The sequence below is a fragment of the Hyperolius riggenbachi genome, chromosome 2 (genome assembly GCF_040937935.1).
Source record: "Hyperolius riggenbachi isolate aHypRig1 chromosome 2, aHypRig1.pri, whole genome shotgun sequence".
Classification (NCBI taxonomy): Eukaryota; Metazoa; Chordata; class Amphibia; order Anura; family Hyperoliidae; genus Hyperolius; species Hyperolius riggenbachi.
In genome coordinates, this window is record NC_090647.1 from 331509060 (window position 1) to 331530155 (window position 21096).

Sequence of the window (21096 nt, forward strand, 5' to 3'; positions counted from 1 at the left end):
GTGCATTTATGTTGCAGAGACAGTATTAAAAATAAAAAAGTCTTTATTCAAATGCACAATACATATACAGTTTATCGCACAGATAAGAAACAGAATGCAGTCCATTCTAATAATATTATAACGTGGGAAATAATGTCAACATGATAATGAGCAGTTTTTAACAAATCATTTTATAGTTTAATAAGCTGTTATGTCTTTTGCAATTTCACATGAGGATGCCATATATGGAATTAAGGGCCTTAAAGAGAAACTCCAACCTAGAATTGAACTTTATCCCAATCAGTAGCTGATACCCCCTTTTACATGAGAAATATAATGATTTTCACAAACAGACCATCAGGGGGCGCTGTATGACTGATTTTGTGCTGAAACCCCTCCCACAAGAAGCTCTGAGTACCGCGGTACTCTGGGCAAACTGCCACAATGTAACAATGTTCACAGACAGGAAATGTCTGTTTACAGCTGTCTGTAACAGCCAGAACAGCTAGAAACAGCTACATAGCCTGCCCACAGTAACAATGTCACCATGTAATACATGTCAGAATGTGAAACTGGGAGAGGAAAGATTTTACAATGAGCAAACACTGACTAAATCATTTATACATAATTATGGTAAAAAATGAAGCACTTTTTTTACTACATTATTTTCACTGGAGTTCCTCTTTAAGATCAGAGTGGGGTAGAGACTGTAGTGAGGGAAAGTAACCTGAGAGGTGAAGCAGGGCTGGAACGAGAAGGGCATGACTGGGCAGGACCTGGGACAGACTGAACAGACACAATTGTGCTCCAGGTGTAAATGAAAGGTGGAGTGCCTGAGGTATCCACCCCAGGCAGATATAAGGCAGGAGCAGGGAAAGTTCTCTCTCTCTGCCCAAAAAGGATACAGCAAACAATTAGCTAATGGCACCATGTCGTCACTGGCGAGGTCCAGTGGCACAAATGTCGTCACTAGGCGAGGTCCAGTGGCATAAAGGTTTTATCCATGTCGTCACTAGGCAAGGTCCAGTGGCATAAAGGTTTATCTAAGAGAAAAGCATTGTCACTGGCCCTGTCTGAGCGCGGTTTACACGGTTTTCTTCTTATTGTTTAATGCATGTCAATGTTAATGTTGTGTTATATTGTTTTACCTAATATCTGTATTAAAGCTGTGGCCTTTAAACTCCAATTGGGTGTAACAGTTTTATCTATGTAGATGGTAAGGTTCATCCCGTATGGGCCCTGCCCAGTCAAAGAGATCTGGTGAGATTCTGGCCAAAGGTTGGAGAATTCCCAGGACAGCATCTGTTACGGCTGATTGACCGTACATTGGGGGACACCCCCAGAATTTTGATTTACAAAGCCAACTTCCAAACAGCTTATTACAAGCAATTGGCTTGAGGTCATACATTTATATTAAATATAATCTGTAAGAAAAGTAGGTGTAGCCACAGCAGATTGTAGGCTAGGCTAAATTTTGTACATAACAAAAAAGTACGTGAACCTAGGCTACATGTTGTAGGCCCCATATTATTGTGCCACAGTCCCATAGAGAGGTGTTATACAGGCACACTTAGTCACACGGGGGATTTTTAATGTAAAATACTCAATGCCAAATTATCTTATATTATGGGTTTACTAGGTAAAGGAAGGTGCCTAACTATTATGAGAAATCCATCAACAGTTTATACTTTATTGAAAAATGGCTAGCCATATCAGTAAATGTTATATTGTGAAAGTTTTTCTGTTTCTTATTTGTGTTTGTTTGCCGTCTTCCTTCCATTTTTGCAGTTTGAAGCCTGGCAGAGTCCCTGCATTTTGACTGAATATGGGGTTGAGTGCACACCATTATACTGCACACCACCTATGCAGTATAATGGTGTGCAGCATCCCAATGCGCTGCATGCAGTGCCTTACTGCAAAATGTGTGCGTTAAAGGACAATGGAAGTGAGAGGTATATTTATTTCCTTTTAAGCAAGACTAGTTGCTTGACAACCCTGCTGATCTATTTGGCTGCAGTAGTGTCTGAATCACACCAGAAACAAGCATACAGCTAATCTTATCAGATCTGACAATAATGTCAGAAGCACCTGATCTGCCTATGCTTGTTCAGAGTCTATGGCTAAAAGTATTAGAGGCAGAGGATTTGCAGGATATTGCGTTCCTGCTGTTGTAGGAAGCTCAACACTCACTGTGAACGTAGCCTTTAACTTGTATAGATTCAGTTAATAAACAAAACACATATTTTCTGTATAACCCAGAAGGTCCAGACTAGGTTTACAAGCAAATTTTATCATGGCAGGAGGTCCACAAAGCAAAATGATGATGTCGTCAGACGGTGAAGGCAGGTGTTCCTGGATCATCTTTGAATCAATAAAACCTTCGCTGTATTCCCAATCTTAACAGCAGAAAAGAGAAATGTTAGTAAATTAGGAATAAACAAAGTCAAACCACAAGTGTTATTTTCATTGCCATTCTTCCTCCTGCCACAAACTGACACTAGATGGGTACCGCTTTCTACAAAATCCTGACAGTTTTACTCACCTGGACCCTCAGAGTTCTAATGAAAGTTTAGCTGGAGTTTCCATCTGGGTCATCTTGTCCTTGAGAAGGCAGTTGACACTCATACCCTCCATTTGGCGCTAACTGAAGGTGATGTGTGTTTGTTACAGCCATTGACTTTCTCCCTATAGTATGTCAGTCAGTTGGGAGTGTGGCTTTCTGAGTAATACAGTGGAATGGGAAGCTGTGTGGTAGGGAAGTTTCCGAAGATGTTGTAGGAGGGGGAGGAGTCAGGACAGAGCTAATCAGAACTGAAGAAGCTATGAGGAATAGCTTCAAATCACATAGCTGTCCCCCCAATGGTAGGATTGTGTGACTTTAAAGTTGAGATTCCACATATCCCTGTATGGAGTGTAGGGAGGATTGGGTGGGGCACATGTACACTGCTATATTTTCTTTCTTTGAGTGTGCGTGTGTGTGTGTGTGGGGAGGGGGGCCTGTAGGAAGGATGGGGTGGGGCACATGTACACTGCTACATTTTCTTTCTTTGAGTGTGCGTGTTTGTGTGTGTGTGTGTGGGGGGGGGGGGGGGCTGTAGGGAGGATTGGGTGGGGCACAGGTACACTACTTACAGAACAACTCCTGAAAGGAAATTCAGGTCTACCAAGGGAACAGTGCTAATTGCCTCCAAGCTGTCTTGTAAGGTTTAGGATTACTTCTGGTTTTTATTTATTGCTTTGTTGCGAATTAACTACTGAATGCCTGTCCATCCCAATGGAGGCAATACTGTCTTGAAATCTGCACCAATCTCTCTCCAGGTAGTGAACGCTTCATGAAACACGTTAATTGTCTTTTATTAATTTCCAGGAGCATTTCAGAGACAGTTTTACATTTATTAATGTTTACTTGACTTTTTTCCCATTGTATTGATCTCTGTAAATGCCTCTGTAAATGTGTGTCTCTTTCAAACATACATTGTAAGCACTGATTCACATGTATCATCTTCTGTAGTAATCAGGAGAGGTTTGTTATACTTTCATTCAATATGTGATTTGGTAGTTAGGAAATTCCTTTCTGTGCTTTTTAACATGATTCAATAAAGTTGTTTTATTTTAATTTTGGTGTTAGGAACAAATTGGATCATTCAATCTGTTCCCTGTGTAAGTCCCTTGGTAGGCTTTTTTCTTTCATCCAGTATTATTCCTTGATGGGGACATTAGAGATGTATATACACATAGACATATAGATTTGCGTATTACTTATTTTTGCCGCTTAAAGGGAACCTGAAGTAAGAGGAATACAGAGGCTGCCACCTTCATTCCCTTATAAAAAAAAATGTCAGTTGCCTGACTGTCCTGCTGAGCTTTGGAGCATGGAGCCAGTGGAGTCAGACAATTGTCAAAACATCTAATCTGCATGATCAGTGCCGGGACACGGTTCTCCAGCAACAGAGGCTGAGAATCCAAAGTGCCCCCCCCCCCACACACACACACACACACACTTACAAGTGGCCATTAATGATACAATCCTGGGGATGATCAATTATTTTCACTGAAATTGTTCGGAAACAATCGATCAAACCCACTAACCAATTTGATCAGATTAATGGAATTGATGTATTTTTAGGATTGATTTTACAAATCTGAGAGGATTGGTCAGGTGTTTTTTTTTTTTGTCGTAAATGGGCACAACCGATCGTTTCCAATCCATTGCAGCAGTAATCAGAAACAACTGATCATTCATGGGAGTATATCATTTATGGCCAGAAATATGCAAATTTAGCTTATCAGTTAGAAATTTGTGCTTCATGTGCCCATACACTGAGACATTCTTCAGCAGATTTGGTTATTGTGATCAAATCTGTGGAAGAGTGTCGTTCCAACATGCTGCCCGATCTTAATTTTGATCAATTTATAGCAGAAATTGACCGATATTACAGATTGGGCAAGACAGTTTTTTATTGGTCAGTTGGGGGCATGCCAAGGGTTCTGGTGGTATGTGAGTTTGTTTTTTCGGGGGGGGGGGGGGGGGGGGAATATTGCCGGTGACATATCTCCTCTTCTAATGCTGGTCTCCCCTATGCAGAGCATTACTGTAGTGAAGGCAACACAGATCTGCTCCTTGCACTCACCCAGACTGCCAGTGATTTGCACTCAGAGGCTCCAGCCTCGCCGGCCTCTGTGTTGGCACGGCCCTGTGCATGCTCATTCGGGCCAATGACAAGGTGCCCATAGACTACGTAGATTTTCCCGCCAATATACAGCAGATTAGATCACTGTGAAACGATCTGTCCAGGTGGAAAATTTTCCTTGATCACTGGCAGGTGGGTAGCAAGTCATTAGCGTTGTTCAATTCGGCAATGACCGACGCAACAATACATCACCTGTCCGCCGGTGCCAGTTCTCGGGCCCGTGCTGTCCCTTTCTCCGGCTGGCCTTCTTCTGCATCTCCTCTTCACTTCCTGTCCCGTCCTGTGAGAAGGAGAAATTCAAACAGTAGAGCACCCTCTATTGTTTGAATTTTTTCCGCTTGTCACAGGACAGGACAGGAAGTGAAGAGGAGATGGAGAAGAAGGCCAGCCGGAGAAAGGGACAGCACGGGCCCGAGAACTGGCACCGGCGGACAGGTGATGTATTGTTGCGTCGGTCATTGCCGAATTGAGCCGGAGAAAGGGACAGCATGGACCCGGGGATTCGCACCAGCAGACAGGTAATATCATTGCTGCTGGACGGGGGAGCCCAAATGGGGCGGTGAGGCAGGCAGAGGCAGCGGCAGCTCCACAGGTTGGGAAACAATTTCATGCTGAAATCGATTCAAAATCTGTGTGCAGTGTATGGCCAGCCAGTAGATCCCTCTCTGATCAGATTCGATCAGAGAGGGATCTATCTGTTGGTCGATCTTGTGGCAATCGGCCAGTGTATGGTAGCCTTTATAGTATAAGAGGTAGAGCATCAACACAGAAGTCAGACAACTGGCATTGTTTACTAGAGAATGAAGACGACAGCCTCTATATATCTTTCACTTAGGTTTTATTACTGTCATCAGTTGCATTTGTCAGTTATCCTTGTCTTACACAGCACTTTAGAATATAAAGTCATGTCACTAAGGCTACTTTCCCACCAGGACGTTGCATTTTAGGGGACGTTATGGTCGCATAACGTGCCCCTAACGCAACGCCTGGTGGTGTTGGATGTGGACGTCAGAGCGAGCCACGTTGTGCAGCTCACTCTGGCGTCCGTGATGCCGTGATGCGTACACTTGGACGCATGCGGCATCACGTGGTTCCGCCAGCCAATCGCCGCACAGAGCGGCCGCTCCAGGAAGTAAACACTGCACATGGCACAAAGTGCAGTGAATATTAATTAGCCATGTGCCTGGCCGCTCTCCCCTCCTCCCCAACATTACTGAGCATGTGCAAGCAGTCTAACGCGGCTTAGCCGCGTATAAAGTACTGCATGCAGTATGTTGTCTTGACGTCTTGCGTTACAATGTAACGCAACGTGGGCACTGTGAACAGCCCATTGATTTTTCATTACTATGCGGTGGGGTGCGTTACAGGCTGCACTAACATGCGCCTGTAACATCTCACTGTGAAAGCAGCCTAACTGTCCCTCAGTGGAGGCCATAATCCCTTCAGTCCTATCTAATCCCTTCAATATTATGTTTTTGTCAAAAGTTAAAGAAAATATTGAGGGAAGCCAATTAACTTATCTGTATGTTTTGGGGGTGTGGGAGGAAACTGGAGTGCTGGGAATAAACTTATGCAAACACAGGGAGAGATTACAAATGTAGCACAAATAATCAATCAAATAATTGAGCCATGTGTAAAGTTATTTCTGTTGCGCACATCCTCTGTTGTTGGTATAGGGCTCCGGGTTGTCCTCCTTTTAGCTAGTTGTAAACCTGATTAAACTGAGCATCTCTTTTTATTTGCTTGTTGTGAATAGGCTGCAATGACAGGTGGACTGACTCTACAACAGCACTTGTACATAATTTCTCTTGAAGGCATTAGGAGCCTCAAGGAAGACTATGTGCATAGAGTAGACTAATGTTCTCATTACTTGTTTGTGATCATTTCAGGCGACAGTCTTCTGTATGTATAGGTATATTATTAAGTATCATATCATAAACTGAGACATCCTTGCTGAAGCTCTAAATAGCCCACACCTTTCTATCTGCAGATGAGTGCTACAATATATCTGTTTTTCATTATATTTAGACTTAACCTCTTGACGACCAGCTAACGCCGATCGGCGTAAACTGGTCGTCTGCGGGTTACCATGGAAACGGCCGCTCGATCGAGCGGCCTTTCCATGTCAGTTCACGGAGGGTGTCTCCGTGAACAGCCGGAGAGCCGCCGATCGTGGCTCGCCGGCAAAATGTAAACACGCGGGGAAGAAATCCCCGCTGTTTACATCATACGGCGCTGCTGCGCAGCAGCGCCGTAAGGCAGATCGGCGATCCCCGGCCTCTGATTGGCCGGGGATCGCCGGCATCTGATAGGCGGAAGCCTATCCTTCAATGCACAGGATGGAACTCCGTCCTGCGCATTACGGAGAGAGGGAGGGAGGGAGGTAAGGAGACAGAGGGCGGAAATGGCTGCGGAGGGGGGCTTTGAGGAGCCCCCCCGCAAAACGCAGATGGCCGGCGGCGATCAGACCCCCCCGGCAGGACATCCCCCTAGTGGGGAAAAAAGGGGGGAAGTCTGATCGCCCTGGCATAATACTGATCTGTGCTGCGGGCTGGAGAGCCCACGCAGCACAGATCAGCCAATACAGCCCTGGTCGGCAAGTGGTGGAGCAAGAGTGTAAATCTATAAGTTTGAAAGAGCATGTAGTATGAAGCCATAGCTGCCAGGATAGGCAGGTGTCAGCGGTAATGACTTATCTGCTCGCCTGTAATTATTAGAGGTCTTAAAACCTGCCCTGTTCCATCAGCAACCTGGGCACAACCATTTTAACCTCTTGAGGACCACAGGCTTACACCCCCCTAGTGACCAGGCGATTTTTTATAATTCTGCAGCACTGCAGCTTACACAGCCATACAACTTAGCAGCCAAATTAATTTTACTTTTCTGCCTACCAACAGAGCTTTCTGTTGGTGGGATCTGATTGCTGCTGTGATTTTTTTTATATTAATTTTATTGTAATTTTTTTTAATAAAAATAAAAAAAGATTTTAAAAATCCTCCCACCTTTCCTCCCTCCCCCTGAGCTCCACCATTATGATTACATTTCATAGGCATCAGCCTATGAGAGGGATCCGATTGTGAACCACTCCAGGGGACAGCTAAGTGACAAAGCTGTCCCCTGTATTGTACTGCAGCACTGTACAAACCAAAAAAACTGTTGTTTTTTTCACCTAACAGCCTTCCAGCCCTCAGCGGGGATACGCGCATCTGCGCACACATTCCCCGCTAATCTCCGCGCACTGCTCTTGACACGTTATGGGGTCTTGGGGGAGCCACTCTGCAACCGCCCATCGCCATCAGCGTTAGACTGTCATATAGTGGTTAATCCAAAGTCTTCCAAAGCTGTGGGCACCCCCACCTGCGTTCCTGCGGCCTGTCTCCAGCATGGCTGCCGAGCTGGGGGCGGGCTGAAGCAACAGGTGGAAGTAGCCATAGCGTCAAAAGACTTTAGGAAAAAAATGGGCGGAGTTTCAGATCTCTAATGATTACGGACATGCGGATGAGATATTGCTGCTGACACCTGATGATCTTGGCAGCATTAACAGAGAGCCTTACATTACAGGCTCTCTGTTATTTTATCTTGTTATCTTTAAACCTCATACACGCGCTCTAGAGCGTTCGGGTCAGGGATGCCTCTGCTGAGACTCAAGTGTGTGTACCACAGCCCTGATGTGTCAGAGATCGGGAGTACCAGATCATCTCGGCTGAGTGCAGGCCAAGACATTGATCTTCTTCTTACCCTTCCCACTCAAAGCTTCTTCATTGTTTGTCACACTATTTCCCATCTTCCCCCATCCATAGCAACAGAACATGTTGCTGGCCTGTAGACAAGTTGTACGTTTGTACAGCATTTTGCCCCAAACTCTCTTTCAAGGGCTCAAGTCCCGATCACTGTGGGCGACAGTAATTGTTTGCACCTTCACTCTTGTTGGCTTGTTGTAAGGTTGATTCAGGAAGGCTTTTTTTTTCGTCGGCTCCCAAATTCCTATCCTAACAAGTTGATCTAGACCAGAGTTAAGTCAGTCACTTATGCCCCAAATAATGTCACAAGAAAAGGATAATTCCATGGAAGAGAGAACCAAGTGTCACATGAAATTGGACATATATTGGTATGTCTATCCCTGAAGAGATCTGAAACTGCGTAGTGAAGGAAGAATAATCTGCCACCATGGGGTTGTTACCAGCCAGTTTTCATTATTGGTCCATATTATAAGTTGACCTAGGGTTGCAGTATTGGCATTTTGAATATATTTCTACTTGCAGCAACTTCTTACTAGTTTAGGTATAGATGAGGGCCAGCACTGTTGTTGGATGGATATTTCTTGAGAGGAATGGTATATATTCCGTACTTTAGACTATTGCTAGGTGTCTGGTAGCTTAAGAGCTTACCTTCTGGCGCAGTATCCACAGTAAACCAGAGCGTGAACCGTTCTGAATTTTCTTCCTTTAGCTTGTTAAGATAGTGCCACAGGATAATGTCATCTTTTGTCTGAAAAGCACAAAGACATTGTGTCCATCTGGTGCCATTTATTTTTTTCAGGTTTATCCAGATGGGTTTGATAGCATAAACAATAATAACAACAATAATAAAACAACTTATGATCTGGCATTGAAAGAGGGTTTCATTTATAAAGTATGTTTTTACCTTTTTGTTTCCTGAATCTTTAGATTGATTCTGCACCATCCTGTTAAGCAAGTTCTGTACAGATGCCCTGCTAGCCTGCAGGCAAGCGACGCATTCTGTTGCAATGGAGGGGGGTAGAGTGACAGAACAATGGTATTGGCTTTTGCTCAGACAAGACAACACGCCAGTTGGACATGTCGCCAATGCATTGAAAGGGAGAATTATCTACTATCTAGTGTGTATACAAAGATTTAGTCTACACTAGTGCAATTTAAATAATGTAAATGTTCTAGGCAACAGATTGGCTTAATAAGACTATATTATTTCAGTAGCTGGAGACGCAGTGGCGTAACTACCACACCTGCAACTTCTGCGGCCGCCGAGGGGCCCGGAAGCTCTCAGGGGCTCCAATGATACACAGCATGGGCCACTTACATAAGCTCTGGAAGGCCCATGCTTGTTAAAGGAACACTATCGATTAACATGTTTTTTTTTAACCTGGGATTGAGAGAGTTTCTGAAGTGCTGGTAAATAATGTATACAATTAACTTGCTTATCTCTTTTGTTACCTGTATCAAATTCCTTTCACTGAACTGGCAGCAATCTGCTCTAATCTCTCGGCAGAGTGAGCCATTTGGGGAGGGAGAATTCCCTCATAGTGCATCTGTTAACCCTGCATGTGTGAGAGAAAGTCCTGTGTCCTGTGTCTCTGACTTAAGTGTCTGCAGAGAGCAGAAAAAATGTAACTTGTTATAAACATTTGTAATTGTCTGTGACACCACAGCTTTTCATACTTTTCTTTTGCTTTCAGAGAAAAAAACTCTGTGTCCTCATATGCAAAACAGTCTCCCGAGCGGCAATCTGAAGGCGGGGCGTGTGATCTCCTGCAAAGTGCAGCCCCATGACTTGACATGAATTGGCGTTAGGCGGTCTTGGGGCTGCCGGCGCGGTCACGCCCATTGGCGTGATGCGGTCCTAAAGTAGTTAAGATGAAAAGTAGGAAAATGTTTACACAGCTAATTAGACATTATTTGTACATTGTCATTTTAGTACACTTGGGGCCATATACAATTACATTTTTCCAAATTCTTTCAAAGGAGCGCTACAATCTTAGAATACAGTGCAGTAAATAGCATTTATTTGCAAGTCTTGCCTGCTGCCGTATAATGCATTTCAGCAGAGTACAGTCCACTCTGGACTGATTTTTCTCTTAGGCGATATTTTCACAACTTGTAAATAAAATTACTTTGATGCCACCCTCAAGAAAAAAAATACTTTTGACAGGACTTTTTCATCTACTTTTTGGTACTTTTTCAATTGCAGAGTGCTGCAAAATCTCCTACGGTAGGAGAAATCTCAGGAGAAAAAGTGAATTGCATATGGGCCTTGGTTTGATAGTGTTCCTTTAAAATAAAATAAACAAGATTTGTGCCGCAGCCAGCCAAAGAAATCTACGCAGGCTGGTAAGGTCGATGCCCGTTGGATGTAGGAAAGTAGGTGGGGCCATGGGAGACGAAGTTCCAGGAATAAAAGAGACTGGCAACCCTTCTGTCTCCTTCATTGCGGCAGATTTAAACTGTGGTGTGCTGGCTGGCAGGACTTCTCCTCACACAGTGGGACGCTGCACACAGAGGGGTGAACTTATCTCATGTATTTCTCCTGGCTGCTCTCCTGGTAATAGGGGGAGGGGATACTTAACCCTTTCAGCAACTCAGCTGCCTGTGTTGCTTGGTTCAAAGGCTCTGGCATTTCTTTTTCACAAGTTTATTATGCATGTCAAACAGTGAGTTCTGCACTATTCTTGTAATGCCAGAGCCTTTGCAAGCAACATAGCTGAGTTGCTGTAAGGGTTAAGCATCCCTGTTTTATAAGGTGCCCATACCTCAGAAGCTGTATCGGTTGAACGACCTAGAGACAGATCTCTCTCTGATTGGAGAGAGATCGTTGGCTGCCCATACACCATAGGCCGATTCCTGAGTGGGTTTCAGCATAAAATCTCTCGGGAATCGGCCTTGTGATGCCGCCCCCCCTCCCCCCACGCTGTCGTCCTTAAAGTGGATCCGAGATGAAAAACTAACTATAACAAGTATCTTGTCTATATATCTTATCTAAAGTTTAGATAGTTTAAACAGCAAGTCTAGCTGCAAACAACTTCAATAGAATATGATTATTTCTTCCTGTGATATGACAGCAGCCATGTTGTTTGTAAACATTACACAGAGGCAAGCTTATCTGCATCTTGAGCACTCAGCCTGTGAAAAAACCTAATCCCCCCTCCTCCTCCCTCCTCCCCTCTGCCTCTGAAAATTCTGGCTAGTAATACCTCCCCCTCCTCCTACCCAGACTGAGCTCCCATGAGCCCTTGCTACTGTCTGAAAATGCCTTGGCTCTCTGAAAAACTGTGGGCAAGGCTTGTGTAGTTTATAGGGAATTAGAGTATTAAAACAAAAGCAAAAAAGTATTTGGCTTGCGGAATGCCCTATAAACAATAGGAAAGGAACACAATTATGCAATGAGTAAAAGTTCATCTCGGATCCACTTTAATGTAAAATGTTCACTACCCCCCCCCCCCCCAGTGCTCTATACTTTACCTGTCTGTTGCTGGCCCCGACCTCATACACGCCCCATGTGGTTGCTGGCGCATATGTGGGAGCATGTGTGATGTCACACACGCACCTATATTATGCAGGCAACCACGTGGGGCACGTGTATGAGGACGGAGCCCGGATTGGGGGCCCCTATCCAAAGTTTCACAGGGCCCCTGATCATGAGAGGATACTTTGTCACACCTGCTTTCAGGTAAAAAATGTATATGACCAACAGATTCTATTGTTATATTACGTTCATAGTTTATGGCCTGAAATGCCTATGCGGACTGGTCTACAATGGTAAGACCAGGCGCATGGCGAAAAGCAGCTAATGCGGCTAGTAAGACCCAGTATGATACACCTGTCTCAAGGCAATTTTTATAGGCAGCTCATACTGCGATACAGTTGCGATGGTTCATTATTGATGTAGTGCCACCGTTAAAACAAGGCAGGGATAGAGACAGATTGTTACTGCAAAGGGAGGCCGAAATGGATTTGGAAATTTGACTGTATATCTCCTAAAGGCCTGAACGAGAATAGTTATTATACCTGTTTCCTTTATCAAACGAAATGAGAGGAAAAACACACACACGCACGCACGCACACACACACACACACACACGTTATGAAATATTCTGTATAAAGCGCCCAATAATCAATAATCAAGTGACAATTGCGTACTGTGTGTTCACATGACAATTGTCACTTGATACATACATTTATCATTCTTCACTTAGTCATATATTGAACCCGGGTTCTATCACTGGGGGTGGCTCTGTACTGAGCACCCCACAGTGTCACTTTTGTTAGCTTACAAGCTACATCATTGATTATTGAGCGCTTTATACAGAATATTTCATAACCACTATATATGTATTGTCAGCATGGATACCACAGGCAGTATGATTCTTTTTAACTGTTTTTATTCCTTGTTTTGTAGTGATTTGCTATAAGTTGTTAATACATTTTTGATACTTTTGAATACTACATTTGTGTGGTGCTGTGTTTAAGGGACCCTTTCCTCTTATTTCGTTTGACAATTGATACATTATTGGTCCCAGCACACACAATAGATAGTGTTGCTGAGATACCTGCATGTGTACCTGTTTCCTTTAATCTCTTCATTTTATGGGAGATTCCTCCAATGAATAATAAAGGTTGTCGATTCGTCGAAATCTTAAGTGCATATAAAATATCATGTGCTTATTTGCTTTTGTCTGTACTATGTTGTGTTTTTCTATGAAGCGATAATAAAGTGTTTAAAGATTTATACTACTAAAAGTGCTATGATAATGTAATACACACCTGTGTTTTCCTTTGACCTTTCAGGGTAGACATAATATGTGTAGTTCCCTGACTTATAATTTTGTATTCATGATGTCACTTCCTGGGGGATGGGTATATTTTACCTGTTTGGACTGTGGGTGTCACACATGAGGAAGGACTCCACCTGAAACATTTAGTGTGTTCATTTGTTCCAATATAGCTTGTTGTTACATACAGCCTGCAGAGTGCCATGTCCTTTATCGTCATATATAGATAGGTAGCCTGGAGTGGGGAGCGGTAGGCACACAGCGGTAAAAAGGGGGCCAGACTCCCCCCTCCCCTCGGGCCCCCCTTAAGCGCTCCCAGCTCCCCCCTGCAGAAATGAGAGCAGCGGGCTGGGAAATCCTTTCTTCCTGGTTCCCGGCAGTGACGGAGCTCTGTGTGCCTCTGTCGTCTATATCTCCAACACCGCTGATTCTACTTCCTGATTAACGGCATTGGAGACATACAAGATGGCTACATGTAGAGCTGTGTTGCCGCCTGAAAGCCGAGAGAGGTGCTACCACTGCTAATTTTTCTGAAGGGAGAAGCCAAGAGCGCTGAAGGGGGCGCCGGAGATGAGGGAGTGGCGAGTAGGGCCCCCTTCCCACTGTTGTGTGTCCACTGTCCCCTCCTGCGCTGTGCCCCACTCCTGCCACTAAAAACAGCTTCACGGGCCCCCCTGCGCCTGCATCCCTTGCAGGGGCTATTGTTTTGCCCCTGGCTTGATTTTTTAGTCTTTCAGTCATCACAAACAACAGCAGCTTCAGTACACTGTTAATTACTCGTGTTTTCTCTAATCTCTCATTTGGAGCTACAGATTACCCAGCAAGCTCAAGGTGAACCAGAACTCCTAGGAGTGTGTAAGAATCAAAAACGATCAAAAAGCCTCCAGTCCTTACTAAAATGCTATGTAAAACACAATTTGCCTTCTTAAAACAGAAGGTATTGTAATTATTCATGTTGGTGTGAGCATTTGAGGTGTCCTATAGCGTGCATCACTGCTGATTATGCAAATCATCACTTTGTTGTCCGTGATAGCAGAACACACCTCCAGAACTGCTGGAATGCAATGATGTGTCAGCTTGTTAATATTACAGAGCTTCAGCCTCTCCATGTGCCTCACTCACTAGTCACTGAGAAAACTATATACACTGTCTTAGGGATGCCTGCAGATAATGTCACATTTCTCTGACATGTGTCTTGAGTACTGAATAAAAGATAGGTTGCTATCATGTATTGTCTGGAGACTGGAATTCATGCAGATAAGAAAATATTAGTATATAACTAAACATTTTTTGTTAGTAAGTTATATCTTAAAAAATAATTTTGTAATGTTTACAGACAAGTTTTGGATCTGTCAAGCAAACAGCCAATGCAAGCTCAATGATTAAACATGCTGGTAACAGTATCAATCAAACTTAGTTACAAAATAACTACAACTTTCCCTTTTGAAATATTTTTGGAATGCAGAAATAAAAATTGCATTTCTCCTGGCTAAGAAGCACTGACTGCAGGGAGAAAGAGTAGCACTGACTAAAAGACAGCTATAGTACTGGCCATAGGAGCGGCAAAGGCAATAGCTATAGGGTAAAAGGTTACTTTTATTCATTAATGCGTGAGTAAAGAAACAGATACAGGTAGTCCCCGGGTTAATGAACGAGATAGGGACTGTAGGCTTGATCTTAGCCTAAATCTGTCCTTAAGTCAAAACACTGTGCCTTCTTTGTCGCCTGTACCTCTTCTATACCCCCTTGTGCTTCCAGTGTCCTCCTTTGTGTCATCCCGGTTCTCCTGTGCCTTCAGTGTCTTCCTCTGTGCCACCTCTGCTCCCCACACATACACACACACTGGCCTCGATTCACTAAAGGGTGTTAACCTAGTTAGCACGCCTAAAAGCTTTGGACGTGCAAACTACGGTGCTAAGTAGTTTGCACGTCTAAAGCTGTTACTGATCGCGTGCAAAGTTTAGCGCTGTGCGGTGAGTGTGAAACGTCGCACCGTTCGCATGTTAAATAGCTTAGGCTATTTAACACACGAACGGTGCGAAGTTTTGCGTGCACTGAGCAGCGCTAAACTTTGCACATGCAAACTTTTGCGCGCGTATTAGCGCGTGCAAAGTGGCTTTGCACATGCTAAGGGGCTTTTCACTAGCGTGCTAACACTTAGCAACCTTTAGTGAAACAAGCCCACTGTGTCACTTCTGTCCCCCTGTTCCCTCAGTGTGCCACAGCAAAAGTCATTTTACTAGTTTAAAGAGAAACTGTAACCAAGAATTGAACTTCATCCCAATTAGTAGCTGATACCCCCTTTCCCATGACAGATCTTTTCCTTTTCTCAAACGGATCATCAGGGGGTCTGTATGACTAATATTGTGGTGAAAACCCTCCCACAGTGTGATGTTAGGACCATGGCGCTGACAGTTTCCTGTCTGTGAACCTCATTACATTGTGGGACATACTGTAGCTGTTTACAGCTGTTTCCAACTACCAAAAAAGCAAGCAGCATCTCCTTCCATTGACATCACCTGCCAACAGTAAAAATGTCACCATGTGATAAATGTCAGAATGCAAATCAGGGAGAGGACAGATTTTACAGTGGGCAAACACTGACAAAATCATTTATACATAATTATTGTAAAAATGAAGCACTTTTTTATTACATTATTTTCACCGGAGTTCCACTTTAAAAAACATTTTTTCTTTGAATTGTTTAAAATACATTTTCTCAAAAATGACTTTTCTTGCCAGTCATATGGGTGGATCTTTTGTAAGTCGGGTGTTTGGGATATGGGATAAGAAAATTCAAGGTGCATGAACAAACAAGGGAAATATGCACAAAAATACTTTCACACACTTTCCCACAATAGAGTACAGTCACCTTGTCCCCAATGTAACCCGTTGCACACAACTTTATACCTGGTACATTGTACCATCAGTCACCTTATCCTAAAAACCTAACACTGTCCATCATAAAACATCTTCCCCCTTCTTAAAATGTTCAGACATCCTTTTCCTCCTAACATAATACCTTCCAACACTCCGCCCCCTAATAAACTGCCCTTTAAAATATGAGTTAAAAATTTGGTCTGTTGGGTGAAGTCTGTATTGAACAAAAGGTGTATTTTCTGCTTTAGTGACAATTTGTGCAAGAACAGGAAGTTATTTCTATTATTATTGCCATCCTTTGCAAAAACAGATAGAAGTTCCAGAATCTCCCTATGCTGTTGAAAATTAACAGCAACAAAAATGTTGAGACTTTTACTCTGAATCCACCCTGCTTTTTCAAAACAGTACTTACGTTATTTGCAAATAGCAAGAAACATTTTGTTTCATCATCAGGATCTTTCAGTATAGTTTGGATTAATTGCAGCATTGGGGTTAGACCTAAAAAAAATACATTAAGGTATATTAGAGAAGAAGAGAACACCAATAGCCCAATATAGTGTAGTATGTACTGGTAATGGAAGATTTATAGAGTAATTCAAAATGTAATACTCACAAACCAGGGTTACCATTAGGCAACCACTATCAAGGCAGGTGGGGAGATTGTCCTGATCCCACTCAGGATTAAGAAGTCGCTCTCTGTAGTAGAAGAAGGAAGTGGGTACAACCCTCTACCTTGGGTGGACTCAATGTAGCAATAAGATAACAGAGGCACCAAAAGGATAAAAGGGACTAAATTAGCTTAAAAAACAATTTGGTAATAGAGGAGGCAGTGTTGGGCTTACCTCCTCCAAGCAGAACACACGACTGTAGATTTTCAGTCAAAAAACGTTTATTGGGTACTCCAAAATAATGTGCAACGCGTTTCTCAGGTTAAACCTGTTTCCTCAGGCAATACAGATAGGAGTAAAAAAGCTGTGAATCATAGAGACCATGGAATCAATGTCACTAGAATGCTTGCATAGGAATCAATATTGTTATAGCTAGTTCTTAAAAATATCACAGAACAATGGTGACGTATAGAGATATACATATACTGTATATTGTGTATTAAACACACACATACATGATTACACAATATAATCCCAAATAAAGTACGTAATGTACAATGGTGATTTGCACAGCAGTGATTAGCTGTTATTATTAGCCCATGTGAAATTATTCCAAGTAGCAATAGTATTAATGTGTAAGAACAGGGCTATCAGTAGTAGGTGAGAATAGGAGACAAGGATTGCAGGGATATTTATCCAGGATATTTTTTCAAAAACAAAACAGCAAGTATAGTGTATTTGGGTGGAGAGGAACAAGTAGTGAAATGGTCATATATTCAATAGTGCAGCAAGTTAATGGGGACTTAAAAGGAACAGGAGACTTACCATCTGCTAGTAACATCAAAGCTGAGCACCTCTGTGAGGAGTGAGGACACTCCAGCTTGTTAAATATTTAACACCATTATACTTGCTGGTTTTTTTTTTTTTAATATCCTGGATAAATATCCCTGCAATCCTTGTCTCCTCTTCTCACCTACTACTAATAGCCCTTTTTTTTACACAATAATACTATTGTTACTTGTAATAATTTCACATGGGCCAATAACAGCTAATCACTGCTGTGCAAAGCACCATTATACATCACGCACTTTATTTGGGGTTATATTGTGTAATCATGTATGTGTGTGCTTAATACACAATGGGCTCGATTCACAAAGCGGTGCTAAACCAGTTAGAGACTTTAGGCATGATAACCATTGCACCACGCTGGTGAAAAGCCAGTTTAGGCGTGATAAGTTTAGGCGTGATAAGTTTAGATAAGTTTAGATTGCGCGCAAAGTCCTGCACGCAAAGCAGCGCCATTAAACTCTATGTGAAGTGCACTAGCGCAAAACTTTTGATCAGCTGTGCACTGCGGTGCTAACCCAGTTGGTGCTATAGTTATCACGCCTAAACTTATCACACCTAAACTTATCACTCCTAAACTTATCACACCTAAACTTATCACCCCTAAACTGAGTTTAGGCATGATAAAGGGCTTTTCACCAGCGTGCTAACTGTTAGCACCGCTTTGTGAATCAAGCCCACTATATATGTATATCTCTATACGTCACCATTGAATATATGACAGATATATGTATATCTCTATACGTCACCATTGTTCTGTGATATTTTTATGAACTAGCTATAACAATATTGATTCCTATGCAAGCATTCTAGTTACATTGATTCCATGGTCTCTATGATTCACAGCTTTTTTACTCTTATCTGTATTGCCTGGGGAAGCAGGCTTAACCTGTGAAACGCGTTGCACTTTATTTCGGAGTACCCAATAAAAGTTTTCTGACTGAAAATCTATTTGTGTGTTCTGCTTGGAGGAGGTAAGTCCACCACTGCCTCCTGTTTTACCAAATTGGTTTTTAAGCTAATTTAGTCACTTTTACCCTTTTGGACGCCTCTGATATCTTATTGCTACATTAAGGTATATTAGAATGGCACTAATCTCAATAATGTCCCTAACTTAACTAAAAATATTATTCCAGCTCTATTGCCTAACCATACCACCCAACCTTAAACAGCAGGCACCACCGGACTGAAATGCTGATGGTGAGTGTAGGTTGGTGTTGCAAGGTGTTATGGGCAAAAGATGGGGCTGGCAGCTAACAGCTGTACAAATTCAGCAGTCAGAGGCACATATGAGGCAGCAAACAGGCAAAGTCGGTATGCAGGTCAAAGGTCAGGGTATGCAAAGTACTAGTTTGGTTGGGTAAGACAAGTTGGGTCACTGCATGAAGACAACTAGAGCACATAGAGGCAAGAAAACACTCTAAAGCTGCGCATATGGAACAGTATTCTGTTTTTCAATCCAACCTTAAATAGGCTAGGCTGGCATCTTATCACTGGGGATAGATGCAAATGCATGCACATTCGCTAGTGCAAGCTGTTCTTCAGTGAACTCATATTTCTGGCCTCCAAGTCTCTGCACATGCACCTAGAGTGTGTTATAGAAGAAGTAGTGGTAGGCAGCACCCAACCATCAACGTGCGACGTGCTTGTGGTCGATGTCCCTCTGTCTCCAGGAACAGCAAGCAGTGAATCCAAGAGAAGAGACCCAGCACCGTCTTCAAGTGTATTTAAAGCTCTTTCTTTATTTAAAGCATCAGAGATATTACAAAGGGCAAATCTGTGCAACGTTTCGAGAGGAGCATCAACTCTTTCTCACAAGCCCTCTAACAGCATACAAACACAGTCGGCTTTAACAGGAGCAAATCAGAATAGTCTGGATGCCCTGTCGTCTACCAATCAGGTTAAGTTCCTGCAACAAGACCTCCCATCAAGTGGAGGACCTGATGGAGAACTGCATCTATATTTATCCTCCAATGACTTTAAAATGGCCGACGGAACTCCGACCTATATTGACATCAGTCTCATCATTAGCGAGGAGCATATCCACCTTCTGCTTGAAAATTATAAAATTTAATGCGTAGTCGGTATAGGCGATCTGATTGGAACGTCTATGTTTTAGATGTTTTTCGCTTCCGGGTTTCTTACGCTAAAGTTTTTTTGCGTACGGAATAACGTTACCGCATGTGAATTTTCGGTGTGAATTTTCGCGTACGGCGGTTTTTATGACGTTTTTTGAAGGTAGGACATGCTCTCTTTTTATAGGTCAGCGTTCCGTCTGCCATTTTAAAGTCATTGGAGGATAAATATAGATGCAGTTCTCCATCAGGTCCTTCACTTGATGGGAGGTCTTATTGCAGGAACGTAACCTGATTGGTAGACGACAGGGCGTCCAGACCATTTTGATTGGCTCCTGTTAGGAGCATGTACTATTTAAAGACGATTTTGTTTGTATATTGTTAGAGGGCTTGTTAGCTTGAGAAAGAGAGGATTCTCCTCTCGAAACGTCGCACAGACTTTCCCTTTGTAATATCTCTGATGCTTTAAATAAAGAAAGAGCTTGAAATACACTTGAAGACGGTGCTGGGTCTCTTCTCTTGGATTCACTAGAGTGTGTTGTATTGTGTGCCATATATGCATAAGTGCACTAAAGGCCTAAAAAACAATGAGACACGTGTAAAGCTACACACATGTGACCTAAGCGTTATGTGTCACACGCCCCCAAGTGGCCGGACTACTCAATGCCTTCCAATCTATTTCAACCCACAGACTGTCTAACCTAGTGGATGCAATCGATGCGCTTAAACTGCTGGAATTAGGCAGCAGACAGGCTAGAAAGGAGCGTGCGAGCGAAAAAATTCTTTACTACGCAATATTTCAGGTGCAAGGCTGCCACCACCCCTTTTATCCGGGAAAAGAGAAACCCGCTCTGTCAAGGACAGAGGACCTACTCACTTTTCTAAACCTGCGGATGAAAATTGTTAAAACACTTTGCTCTTGCTATAAAAATAACAATACTTCAGGGTAGCGAATCATCATAAAGGCTAGGATTCTTTCTGTTTGGCTGAAAGCAGGTTTGCAGCTGAGAAACTGTCTTGAAGCCGCTTATTATAAATGCAATATAAAAAATTAATATATACAGAAAATTATTAAAAGTAACAATTATAGAGAAAGAATAGCCCAGATAAAACAAAAGGAAAAACAAACAAAAATGGAAATTAAGAGTTTGGAAGAAATATGTCCTTTGTGGAAACTCCAAGCAAAAGGAGGGTCCTTTGTTCCAGAATAAGAGTTCAGTCAAGATGGCAGCCAGCCTAGGTATTCATGCTGGCTACTTGCAATCCTTATGATGGTAAGAAATAGAGAACTGCATGCTGAAATTGCTGTGGTTCTTTTATCCATACTTGCTCCAAGGGCAGAGCTCAAAGCCAGCCCCTGGGCTCTAGTTTGGCCAGGAAGCTTACGTCCAAAAGATATGACATTTTCCATAGTTCAGCCCACGTACATCGCACACAAAGAATAATAGCAAATCCACAATCTCCCCAAAATACAGATCGAATTGACACTAGAC

The 21096-nt window shown here is 42.8% G+C and overlaps 1 protein-coding gene across 1 annotated transcript in view; it reads right to left on the bottom strand.

Moving 5' to 3' along the window:
• Nucleotides 1-2202: 2202 nt before the first annotated feature.
• The window catches only part of CYB5R1 (cytochrome b5 reductase 1), a 42314-nt gene continuing 23420 nt past the window's right edge, over nucleotides 2203-21096 (bottom strand). Inside the window, exons 6-8 of the mRNA XM_068265504.1 lie at nucleotides 16487-16572; nucleotides 9059-9158; nucleotides 2203-2375 (exon numbers count right to left, since the gene is read on the bottom strand). Of these exons, the coding sequence (XP_068121605.1) occupies nucleotides 2203-2375; nucleotides 9059-9158; nucleotides 16487-16572 (359 nt within the window). The remainder of the gene's footprint in view (nucleotides 2376-9058; nucleotides 9159-16486; nucleotides 16573-21096) is intronic.